Source organism: Haliotis asinina, chromosome 6 (assembly GCF_037392515.1).
Source record: "Haliotis asinina isolate JCU_RB_2024 chromosome 6, JCU_Hal_asi_v2, whole genome shotgun sequence".
NCBI classification, from domain to species: Eukaryota; Metazoa; Mollusca; class Gastropoda; order Lepetellida; family Haliotidae; genus Haliotis; species Haliotis asinina.
Window position 1 is genome coordinate 23,216,792 of NC_090285.1, and position 12,981 is coordinate 23,229,772.

The window sequence follows — 12,981 nt, forward strand, 5'->3', positions numbered from 1 at the left end:
TGTATTGATCCTTTATTTCTCCCCTGGACATTTGCACATCAAAACACAAACCAGTTTATTCAAACGAAATATTTGCATCACCATTTCTTTTTCAGAACCTGTAGGAGTTTACAGCAATATTCTTCAAATTACACTGATAATTTTGACATATTCTGTCAGACAATTTCAACAGTACAGGCTGTGCTTTCTATTCAAATGTAATAAAGTAAGCATTAACGCATATCCATACACTTCAGTGTTTCATATGGTAAGAATGAATAAAGCAAGTTGTTTCACAGTGAGAAAGTCATTCTTCTTTTCACCAAAAAAAGGACTGTTCACCTCCAAGTGTTCTTATTATACAAATATTCAAAAACAACTAAATATTGTTGAGACATAGCATAATTGTGAAGATGTAAATTGTTTTCCTTTTTCTTATGAGGCATATCTGCATGACTGCTTATACTTTTGGTTCATGGTTTCTGGACTTGTACACAGCTATCAAGGCACAAAGGTGGTGGTAACTCACATATCTCACAGGATTTGTGACTGTCTTGCTGCTAAGGTTACTGTCATCTTGTACAAGGAAAATGATTGGTCAATATCCTGTCTGCCCCCAAACTAGTACGGAGGACAAGAATACACTGCACCTGTCAATTCATGAATGTGACTGGTTGCACAAAGGTGTAAAACATTTGAAACATTTCTGAAGAAACAATACCAGGGAAAGATGATTAACATGCCACATGACGTCTGTCAAAGAAGCTCCAAGAGGATTTTCAGAGAACAGTTAATTAAACATGACTGATCAGTCAGTATGAGAGTGTCCTTCAGAAACAGCAGAGACGTTAGCCTGATTCAGAACCAAATGATCTGAAATATCTGATATGATTAATTAGTAAGAAATATCAACCACCAAATCATTCCCCATCTTAACAACATTCTGCGGTCACTCCTCAGTGAAAGGTTGTTGCTGAACACACATTAAATAGAATCCTAAATGTAGTCTGATTAAGGAAGAAGCTGACAATGACAGAGAACTAGACACAACCTACAAAGAACTCACTGATCCTTCAATGACATTGGTGCCAATAGGATAAATCAGGCCTGTGGTAAAGGTCATATATATTTTATCTCATTCAGTATTGATGGAACTATTGTTCCTGAAAGGTTCCAACCATGAATCAGTTTCTACATTCATGGAATTGGAATGAGGCACAGTGTCTATCTTGGAGCTGCCAAAACAATGAGGCAAATTTAATCAATGAGGTTCATCTTTGACACACAGCAAAGCTGCTTTCCCTTCATAACATTCTTCTAGAAATATATTTTTCCGTGTCTTGTGGACTATGGGGAATTTGTATTTAGTATCTGAATCTAAGCCCCTTTCACATCTCTCACTGTTTAACACAACTATGAGAGAAGAATCCTTTGACCATCATTCAGAATCTCAAATGTTGCTGTATGAATACACATTGCTGGTTAGAAAGTGGTCAAATCTAACATGTCATATTTTGAATCATAGCTGTGTCTGAAAAAAATCCTATTGATCAAAAGCTGCCTTACAAACTTTAGTACTTAGCTCCTGCAGGTTAATAAGTTCTGATGTCAACAGGAGTGGTAGTTACTGAAATAAATTGGCATCTACTTCTTTAGAATACACTGACATAGACTGTGTCGGTCTAATACACTGACAAAGGATGTGTCAGCGAGTAAGGTTATTGTGATTTTAGGAACATTCCATCAATATCACTGCAGGGGTTGTCCCCGGTCTTCGGCAGCACAAGCAAGCACTTCAGTTACAACCTCTTTATGGTCAAACACACTGACAATAATAGCATGGCATATCTTAATAAAGATATCAACTGTCCATGAAGGCATATGGGCTATTCAAACTATTCACTATAGTGAGGATTTCACATGGTGTACATGGTGTCTTTGTAACATTCTGAATAAAGGTTAATTAGCTGATCTCTGATGCCAATTTGCTGTAATCTGGTTTCACCTCAGGCAGCAAATGCCTTGTAATTATCCACACAAAAGACTATCAAATAATATATTGAATTTTTCTGTGTCATTTTCACACTTTTCCATACCAATAAACCATCATTTCAATTAAAATCTTATATGGGAACTGTCAAATCATTTATGCATGTCATGTTTAACACACTGTGCATGTATTGGAAATTTGTCAGTCCAAGAACTTATTGCTTGATTCTAATGCCTTCCATAAGGACATTATGTGGATGTACAGTCAAAAGAATAAAGATCTATACAAGAAATTCAAGACTTGATTCTTTTCATCAAATGCATATGCACCATTAATCTCAGATTGAATGGCTCCTTTGAAAACTGACACTGCATATCTAAGCATTCAGTCGGAAATGGTAGGGGAATTTTAATTGAGATCCACACCTTAATGGAACCATTAATGTCCTACTTTTGTGAAAATAGCTCATAATGTTCCAGGATCTTACAGCAGAGGATGCAATTGCCCATTAAGTTATATACATGTTTTTTTGTCAGGGAGAATAATCATCTGTAATGTTATAGATGACTTGACAATACCTGCACCAACAGCAGGGTTGATTAAGATTCTTCAAAGGATAGAGGTAACAGGGTGCAAAGCTGTACAGTTTTATTACAGTCCAGTCAATAACACTGATTAGAAAAATTACAATTTTTTTGCCGTTTTCTCTGACATTACTGAGTTCAGTAAAAATGATGAAAGAGATTAAACTCTCCTTATTGCATAATGAATTGACAGTAGATCTTATTAATCTGTTCTGTGTTTTAATGATTGAACACAATATTGGACAAATATTTCATATTACTTTTTAATCATATTCTGTTGAAGAGGCGTTCCTCTAATTTTGGAACAATATAACAGGTAAATCAACAGAAAAATTTCTTGTCTCCACTCATTTATTTTTTATTTTTAACTGGTCCTTGCAAAATCCTGATTTCCTAAACGATATCACCCCTCTCAGTGTTATCAAGTAAACATTGAAAACTCAAACCCAATAATTTTGGTCATCAGCCATTTAGTAACAACATGAAATTATTCCCTACTGTAAAATGTAAAACTTCTTTACATTTATCATCGCACATTGTAAAGTGATAAAAGCATTAAAGTAATAATAACATGTTCCAATTACTTCAGGAAGACTAATTTTACATATTTTATCTGGTTTTGAACTTTTGGCTAATACTTTCAGAATATATGTTGATGTCAGTTTCTGATCATAATGAAACTTTCTGAGTGAGCATAAACTGTGTGTCTTATAAAAACGAAGCTGTATTAACACTGGTCTAATGCACACTGCTACAAATCACAACTATAAGAGCTCATATGAAACTCCTCTGTATGTATTTTGTGTACTCACATGTGAGACAAAAGCGGGGACAAATAGTATCATTGAAATAGGTTTCTATCTTTGTGAATAAGCAGTTCAGTTGTGTAATGTAGTTCTAACATCATACTCAGCAATATGCCAGCTATATGGTGGCTGTATGCAAATAATCAAGTCTTGACCAGACAATCGAGAGATCAATGCAACTGGGATACAGTTATATGTGTGAACTGAGTCAGCAAGCAACTATATAACAAGGTTTACATTGAATACTAATGCTACACATTCTGTGTGATATTATTGATTCTGTTAATATCCTTTTACAAAAAGGTTCAAGCATTCACTTGTCATGTTGAAGACCCTACTTTGATTCTTCACATGAGTACAATGTGTGAAACCCATTTCTGCTGTCCCTTGTTGGGATATTGTAAGAATACAGCTAAAAGCTGAGTAAAACTGAACTGACTCACTCAGATCAAAAACACATCAGTCTGAAATCAACAAGTGGCTACTAGTACAAAACTAGGTTCCTTTGTCTTACACACAGAGGATGCACAAGTTGAACAAGAAGAGTTTAAAGATATACATGTTCTTTAACATAATATGTTATCAAGCGAGTTAGTAGCTACACCAAAACATTGCTCATATTATGTTAAAGAAGTTGTAAATCCACAAATTCTTGTTCATCACACCAACTTCTAAATGCCACTCAGAGATGCAGAAGTTGCCATTCAAGTTTGCATTACATGACGCAGAGGGTCCGAGGCCAACTAGATCGCTCTGTATTGTGAGACAGTAATCCAAGATGACAACAGGTGTGTGCTCCACACACAGGTGAGGGAAGTTGCATAAAAGCTCTGCTGTCGCCACACACTTCTCTCTGTCTATTTACATGACCTTTCAACAGTTATCAGCTGCTTATACAACTTACTGACCTGGTTCTCAAATGAAATATGGACTGATGATATTTGTCAACCACTCACACCTGTCTGCCTTCATTCACATCACTTAAAGGAACAAATGTTAGAAATGTTATTCCTGTTGTTTATTTTACAGTAGTTGAGATCATGAAAATTAGGTGGTGGAGGGAGTGACAGAGTATAGTTTTAAGCCGCTGATGTACCAGCAATATCACAGCAGGGACACCAGAAATAGGCTTTACACATTCTACCCATGTGGGAAATTGAACCCAGGTCTTCAGTGTTTAATGAGTGAATGCTTTAACCACTTCTTTATCCCACTAGTGAGTGAGTGTGGTTCTATGTTGCTTTAAGCAAAATTCCAACAATATCATGATGGGGGACATCAGATTCCCACAAAGTACCCATATGTGGAATCGATCCCCGGTCATCAGCATAAGCAAATGCTTCAATAACAAGGCTACTCCACTACCCCACTAATAAGCTGTGGACAGTGTAGACAGGGTCAGCTGCATACAGTACAAGATCTGTTATCATGAGATCATGAGTGAGTAAATGTTACTGTACACCTCAGTCAGCAATATCCCAGCTACAACACTATGACCAGTAAACGACTGTGGTCTGGGATGAAACTCGTGGATGAAAACATGAGGAACAATCTGTGTGGTCACAGTGACCCAAATGTATGCACCAGAATCCCAGTAATATAACCATACAGTATGAGGATAGAGTGGTGGGGTAGCCTAGTGGTTAAAGTGTGCGCTTGTCATCCCAAAGGCCCAGGTTGGATTCCCCATATGGGTACAATGTGTGAAGCCCATTTCCAGTGTGACCCACGGTGATATTGTCAGAACATATATTGCTTAAAGAGGGGTAAAACCATACTCACTCACAAGTGTGAAGACACTTCCCCTGATTCTATTATTCATTTTATAGAACATTTTTCTGTATCAGTACCATATTTGAACATGAACTATCGGAAGATGATAAATCCCTCTGCCCCGACCAGTTTGATTGTGACATCAAGTGCTGTAACAGTGATCTGCCCAACTTGATGAGAGTATTACTATCTAATTGGTCTGTAAGTATACAAGAGTGGCTATAAGCTCTCACAACAACCCCATGTTATCGGGATTCTAAAACTGCACATCAGACAAATTCTGCCAAAGACATGAAATCATGGATGTCACACCACACTTGAAATTCTGCAAAGAATTCAAAGCACCAGTTTACCATTTGGTCATTGTGTGTGCATACTGAAGAAAACCATCCCGTTTTGGACATATAGAAAAATATGTTACCATGAACCAAGTCAGAAGCACCCTTGGTGACATAAAAATGTCCTTGTACAAAGATGTTTTACAAACAAGTAACTGTTAGCCTCAAAGGTGTGATTAGCATAAAACCACTAATATGAACATAGTCCAAGACAAACTTGATATGGAACAGGACAAAATAAAATACTACTAATAAATTTTAGAGCAGGAAAATAATGATTTCAAATGGATGAGCAGGCAGACAGGCTGATTATTCTATCCTCATATGGGTAAACATACATGTTTTATGATGGTCAGTGTTTGAGAAAATGAACAAATCTGAGTGAGTGAGTGAGTGAGTGAGTGAGTGAGTGAGTCTGTCTGGTTTTACACCAGTTGTAGTAATATTCTAGGAATATCACGAAACCAGAAATGAGCTTCACACATTGAGTACCCATGTGGGGAAACAAACCTGTGCCTCTGGTGTGATGAGCACTAGGCTACCCTACTGCCCCTAGCCAATTTGTAACCCTGCAAACTTCATCAGCCTGACAAGAGACACATTCATGGACAACATACCAGTATGTCAATGTATTTCATCTAAATATGTTATAGATAGCGGATACATACAGAAATGTTAGGTACAACTTTCCTGGCCAAGGAACAATAAAATACTACTTCCACTTCAAGAAGGGATATCATATGCAATATGTTCTATGATTTAAGTGTGTGATACTTAACATTTCTACCATAGCAATGAAACTACAAAGAGTGGTTACCTCTGGAAGTCAATCTCTATAATGATAACTTGCATTTGAAATTCTACACAAGCAATTCCTTCTACTTGAAGGCAGAATAAGTAGCCTAAGGGAGGATTATTTGCATTTGCCCCACTCATAGTACAGTAGTAGTAGCAGTGAATTTGCACTAAAAACCAATAATATTGATAGGATCAGGTAGACCTTGGCACCCCTAGCTCATGTTATTACCAATCAAGAGTTGTGCCTTACAAGTCGTATCTATTAGAAATTTGTGTTTAAATAAAATTATAGGTATCATTACCACCAGCAGGGTGGACGGTGTGAAGGGAGTGCACATGTGATAAGGCTGATGATGTGAGAGACTATAAACAGATCAGAACAAGATATGACAGCTCTCAGGACATGTGGCTCTGACCTCAATCATAGGGATAGTCATGTCAACCAGTTTTCCCCTCTACAGAACCCTTCCTGTCAAACCATCCTGTCTTTCCGAGAATGCTCCCTGCCAACCCATCCTCTCCTTCCAAGAATCATCCTGTCAACTCATCCTCTTTCCAAAAATGCTCCCTGTCAACCCATCCTCTCCTTCAAAGAATCATCTTGTCAACCCATATTCTCCTTCCAAGATTGCCCCCTGCCAACCTATCTTCTCCTTCCAAGATTGCTCCCTGTCAACCCATATTCTCCTTCCAAGATTGCTCCCTGTCAACCTGTCTTCTCCTTCCAAGATTGCTCCCTGTCAACCCATTCTATCCTTCCATGATTGCTCCCTGTCAACCCATCCTTTCCTTCCAAGAATCATCCTGTCAACCCATATTCTCCTTCCAAGATTGCTCCCTGTCAACCTATCTTCTCCTTCCAAGAATCCTCCTGTCAACCTATCCTCTCCTTCCAAGATTGCTCCCTGTCAACCCATCCTCTCCTTCCAAGATTGCTCCCTGTCAACCCATCCTCTCCTTCCAAGATTGCTCCCTGTCAACCCATCCTCTCCTTCCAAGAATCTTCTCTGTGTTCCCTAACCCAGAATCCTTCTACCCAGATTCGCTGAAACCCCATCCAGTCCTTCACAAAATCCTCCCTGTTACCCCATGGTCTCCGCACCAGAACCTTAACTGTATACCATTCTTCCAGTTTCTAAGACCCTCCATGACAGCCCGTCTCTGTACTAATTGTGAATTAAGTAATGCACTCCCCAAATTTTGAGATTTGCAACATAACATATTCATGCAAACCAGTACTTTTAGTTGCTGGCCTGTATCTGAATGCAATGAAACACATGCTTTATTTTCATACTGAATGTATTACAAAACATGAGTGCAGATGATATAAGAGGAATAGAAACACTAACTTGCCATGTCTTATCAACAGCAAACCTGCCTACAGTTTACATAAATGCAACACAAATGTAACAGATTTATCAGATAATAAATCTACTTCATAGTCTATTCCTCATTGACTCCAACTGAGGTAAAATTTGTACCCAGACAATCTGATGTCAAATATTCATCAACAGATAAAGTAAAATATACTTTCATGGGAACCATAATGACTAATCTTACTACAATGACATTTAAATATCTTCTTAACCACATTCCTCCATTAATGGCTATCGGTGTTGACCTCTTGAAGCTGGACTAAATAAAAATAATCTAACCCCACTTTTATCACAGAGAAAATCTATAAACCACCCAGAATCTGAGATTTCCCATGAATATTTAGGACCTGAAACATCCACTACTTTAAATCCAATTAAGCAAAAGAGAAAATCTGCTCACCTCGGCTGCATCTCTGAGCCCAACAAGCTCTCTATCCACATTCTCCTCCGCCAGATCCCGAGACCTCTCTTGGATACCTTTCCGTTTTTCGAGGGTCAACTTGTCGGTTTTGAAGGCCAGTGCCAAGCTGCAGAACTTCCTCTATGAACAACATGTACACATTTACATTTTAGGACTGATCAGTTGCTTATCACACTTCCTACTCATGATGTTATTTGAAAATATTTCTAAGGATCTGAGACTAATGCAGTCACACATGGTTCATGATGATAGATCAAATGTAAAACTGCAAAGTTACATGATCAATAATATATCAGTTCCATAACAAATGCAAATACAGTTGCAATCATCAAGGATAAGAATTTAAAGTTTCATTTCTTTGGAAATGTTTCATATAATGCAAGTATCTTACACAGTATAGAAGTGTGACTGAACAAATACAATGAAAACACCTGTCAGGTATTAGACTATATTTATATTGCCTGTCACAACAGATTCCGGGGTACATATTGTTTGGGGTGTTAACATTTATACATATTTAGCATTTTTACAGGGGATTGCTGACTTAATCTGTTTATCCATGTCTCAGTTAAGGCCAATCCTTTGTCATACAGTAGGCCTGAAGATTATATACCTCCAAGCCTGCTCTCACAGATGTCATGTTTCCCATAGCACTAAGCACAAGTTATGCCAACACCTCATTCAGCTCATTCAGGCCTATGTCTTGACTCACTTTGAAACATATATTTAAGTTTTTGTAATATTTGACTGAATGACTTTCCTGGGCATATTGGGGATGAGATAATGAAATAATGAATTTTATTTCACATGTTTTGAGACAAATTGCCAAATATTAGTTTTGATTTCACTTTAAGTTTTAGTAGATTTTTTCAGTCCAGAAGATTTTATAAAATAACATTGCATCCTTATACAAACATAATAGTTAAAGAGTTAAAAATGCCACAGCAATAAAATAAACATTTCCTGCATAACGATGAACAAATTACAGAAAAATGATCACGTTCCAGATGCATTTTGTGTTACTGTGTTATATAAGATACAACTAATTTTAAAAAGATCATCAAAATATGTTCCTTGGGAAATAATATACAACAATGGAGAAAGTAATTCATACTTACTTCAATCTCATTTTCGGGAAGTTCATCAACACTGAAATCAAAACGAAGCAAATTAATCCACAGAACGAACAATTCATGTCAGACATGATACTCATGATGCCAGCTAGAATAGGATTAAACAAAACAGTAAATGAACACGTAGTTCCAAGTGGGAAAAAAGGGTGTTCCGAACTGTGAGTGTCCTACCCTTTGGCCACCTTCAGCGCCTGCTTGACTAGTTTGTGGAATGCTGCCATATTTCACCAATGTTAACATGCCAAAGACAGAGTCAGTCACACTTCCCTAGCGTGGAACTACATTGATCACACTGGCGGTCTCCTGCAAGCCTGCTCAGTCCAATGTAATGTTAGCCTGACTCCAATCTTTGTAATAAGAAAGCTTACTCTGCATGTGATTAAACTGATAAGCAAGACACAAGTTTCTCCGTTCCTATGACCACTGAGACTCTGTCCGATCAGGAATTTCATGCAAGTCAATGAGATTCTCAGACCTCCACTGTGATGGTACTCCAGCAACTGCCCAACAGCTGAAATCTAACTCTGACACCTTTTATAAATTGCTACAACAAATGTTTAGAGTATTTGAAAGCAACAGGCATGTCCAAAAAGTGATGTTCTGGTGGTGGTCATTATTGTTGAGGTTCCCAAATGATGAATGGAACAAGCTTGTGAGGTCTATACAACTCTGCAGGGATCGGTCATTTGTCTCACTTGACCGCAGGCAGACAGTAACTCACATAGTCTTCTCAACTAGTCCGGTAATCCTCAGGCCATTACACAGCTGGGTTATACTCTCATTATTCCACAGCTATTGTTTTCCCTGCTTCAGTCTCTATGGCATATCACTAGGTCCTGAATAAAGGCATATGTCAGCACAATGGGGATTACATGGTAAAGTGTTGGTATGACACAGATTGGATAAAAGATGGGAATCTCCCTATTGAACTTCCTTAGATTTTCTGTGATGGATTAAGGTTGGTAATGAGGCTGTGACTGGGATTTGATGATGTGACACTTATCAGTGAGAGTTTCCATTGTTGACCTTGAACTGTTATTAGTGTTACAGTAACTGTTATTATAGACGATGACTGTAACTATCAGGTACAGTTCTTCTATACACCAATCGAAGTATTTTGAATAAATCAATCTTACCCAGCTATATCCATCACATTAGTGACAAGTGGTTTCCATTTCAGAAGTTTTCACAACTTACATCTATCCAAAAATCAATCTATCTTTATTGAGATGCATGCTAAAATGAAGGCACTGTTACCATAAAAAGTTACAAGTCTTTATGCTACAGCCAACTTCCTTAATTCCTCAATCTTAAATTCCTCTCATGCTTATGTCAAACCAAGGCTTCATTTCCAAATTCACCTTACATAGATATCATCATACCTGTATTTATACATCAAAGTTTGAGAATTGCATTCAAACAATATCTCAAACATAGAATTAAGTCTCAAGTCATATAAACAAGAAGTATCTGATCAGCATTCTAGAAGTTTGTGGGTCTATGAAGCATGAGCTTATGGATACAAATTTCATGTTTATTGTATAGAGACATTTCAGTGGAGATTCCTAAACTGTTAATAAGCTAAACAAAATTGAATTCCATAAATGAGTTTATTTTTGCGCCACTTGTTGCAATATTCCAGGAATATCACGGTGAGGGTCACCAGTATGGGCTTTACACATTGTACCCATGAGGGGAATCAAATCCAGGTCTTAAGCTTAATGAGCGAATGCTTTAACCATTAGGCTACCTGTTCGCCCTAAAACTGAATACAATCTTATTTGTTGTTCATCAAATGTAAAATAATGACCAGTTATGTACTTAGGATAAAAAAATGGTAACTGAAAGATATTGGTCACATGTTTGTATCAGCACCTGGAATCTTACGATATCTTGAACCTGAAGATTTGGACCAGACTGTGTGTACAGTTCAAAATGTAATCATTATCAAGGGAATATTTGTGCTGGAGCATTGTCACCGTCTAAAATGTCATATCAACTAAAACGGAAATCTGAATATCTTTCTCATAACAATTCACCATTGGGAATATGCTTTTGGCTGTTATCAAGTAATATCTCCCCTGGTACAGTATAATATTGCTTGTCAGCTGGCAGAGATAGAGGTTTATTCTAATAGTTCCTCATATGACTTGGAGCTAAGCCCAAATTGTTTGCAGACTCAGAATAATTCCATTTCAGGGGATTCCAGTAACAATATTTGATAAATGACATCCCTGAGCACTGCGTTATTTACTTTCCTCTGTTTTATCAGAACTAATATCTTTCCAACCGGGTTTTCATGTTTGTTCAAATTTCAAATTGCTTCTAATTAGGGCTGGTTGTCTGCCATGTTTTATTTCAGTTCTCCCGTAGGGAATACCAATTTTATTAGTTTAGACATGCAACATATCACAAAAATCGTTTACCAAAACATACTTAAACAGCACATAAAATGGATTAACATACTACCAAAAATAACAGAAACATTTACAATTCTACAAACAAATATTTTGTTACATAGAAAGATTATTAAATAAAATCACAAATTATGGGAGAAACAAATAGAATATTGCATCAAACATGCTGTTCTAAGAGTGCATACCCACAAACTGTAACACCATTAAAACTATTTGCCCTCTGTTCAGTGATTCATTAAAAGTGATGCTAGCTCCTGTAACACTGACAGTAAGGTGGGTGGTATGCCCTGGGGAGAGATGGGACAAGATAAGTCAGTAGGAAAACATCGTGATGTCACTACCACAGGGGTGGTACAACTCCAATCAGTCTTTCACTTGAACTTTGCCCTCACCTCCATAGGCTTAATTTCTGAATATATATAATTTTGATAGTAACAAACTAACACATATAAATTGAAAAGGAGCACCAAGGAGAGCAGAGATTCAGAACCTGAGGAAATATAGACTTGCAGAGAGGGCTTGGAAGTAGGGAAAATAATGGGACTGTGGAACAGATTTCCATTACTTATAGGAACACCATACATGGATATGTGATGTGTGAGGTTGTTTCATAGAGTACAGTGACGATTTTGATAGACATTGTAAGTCTGAAACATAAGTTCACAGAATATAAAGTGTTAAAATTTGCCCCTTCCCCACCCCATCCCACCCCCAAATAGTTGGAACAATGCCAGCATTATGTTTTTTCGATCACTAATATAAGGAAGTTAGAAAAAAGTAGAGTTTCAGAGTGGTCATACATTACCTCCTACCAGTCTGTTGATTAATTTCAGTAATGAAAAACTTTCATGCAATTCAGTAAGATTAACAAAAAAATGTCTTCAGTTTAGGGCTTATTTACTTGTAGAAATAGTTAAGCACTATTGACTTTGGAACCATTCTTTGATTAGAGTTGACTAAGAAACACTGACTAACCAAGGGGAATAAAACATTTGCCATATTCACAGTAGGATATTTGAAGATATTTTTCGATCTGACTATTCATCACAACCTATCCCAGTTTATCTTTCATGAATAATAAAAACTGTTTAAATAGATTAATGAAATTTTCAACATTTCACAAAACATATATTTCTATTGAGCTTCTTATACTATTTTAATTTTCTGTTCACAATCAAGCAACCACTTAAGGTACAGAACAGTGCAGGTAGGTGGTAAAAATGGCTTGGAGCTTGGGAGAATACTTTATTTGACAGGTAATCAATACTTTACAGCTGTTGATACATTTCACTGATAATAGGACCGTTCTGTTTGTATAAAAAAGCTGTTAAATCTAATTTGAAAGGACAACAGATATGCATGTCAA

The 12,981-nt window shown here is 37.1% G+C and overlaps 1 protein-coding gene across 1 annotated transcript in view; it reads right to left on the minus strand.

Annotated features, from left to right (window-relative positions):
• LOC137286524 (inositol 1,4,5-triphosphate receptor associated 2-like) overlaps nt 1-12,981 on the minus strand; it is a 177,054-nt gene that overhangs the window by 27,202 nt on the left and 136,871 nt on the right. Inside the window, exons 30-31 of the mRNA XM_067818439.1 lie at nt 9,184-9,214; nt 8,045-8,185 (exon numbers count right to left, since the gene is read on the minus strand). Of these exons, the coding sequence (XP_067674540.1) occupies nt 8,045-8,185; nt 9,184-9,214 (172 nt within the window). The remainder of the gene's footprint in view (nt 1-8,044; nt 8,186-9,183; nt 9,215-12,981) is intronic.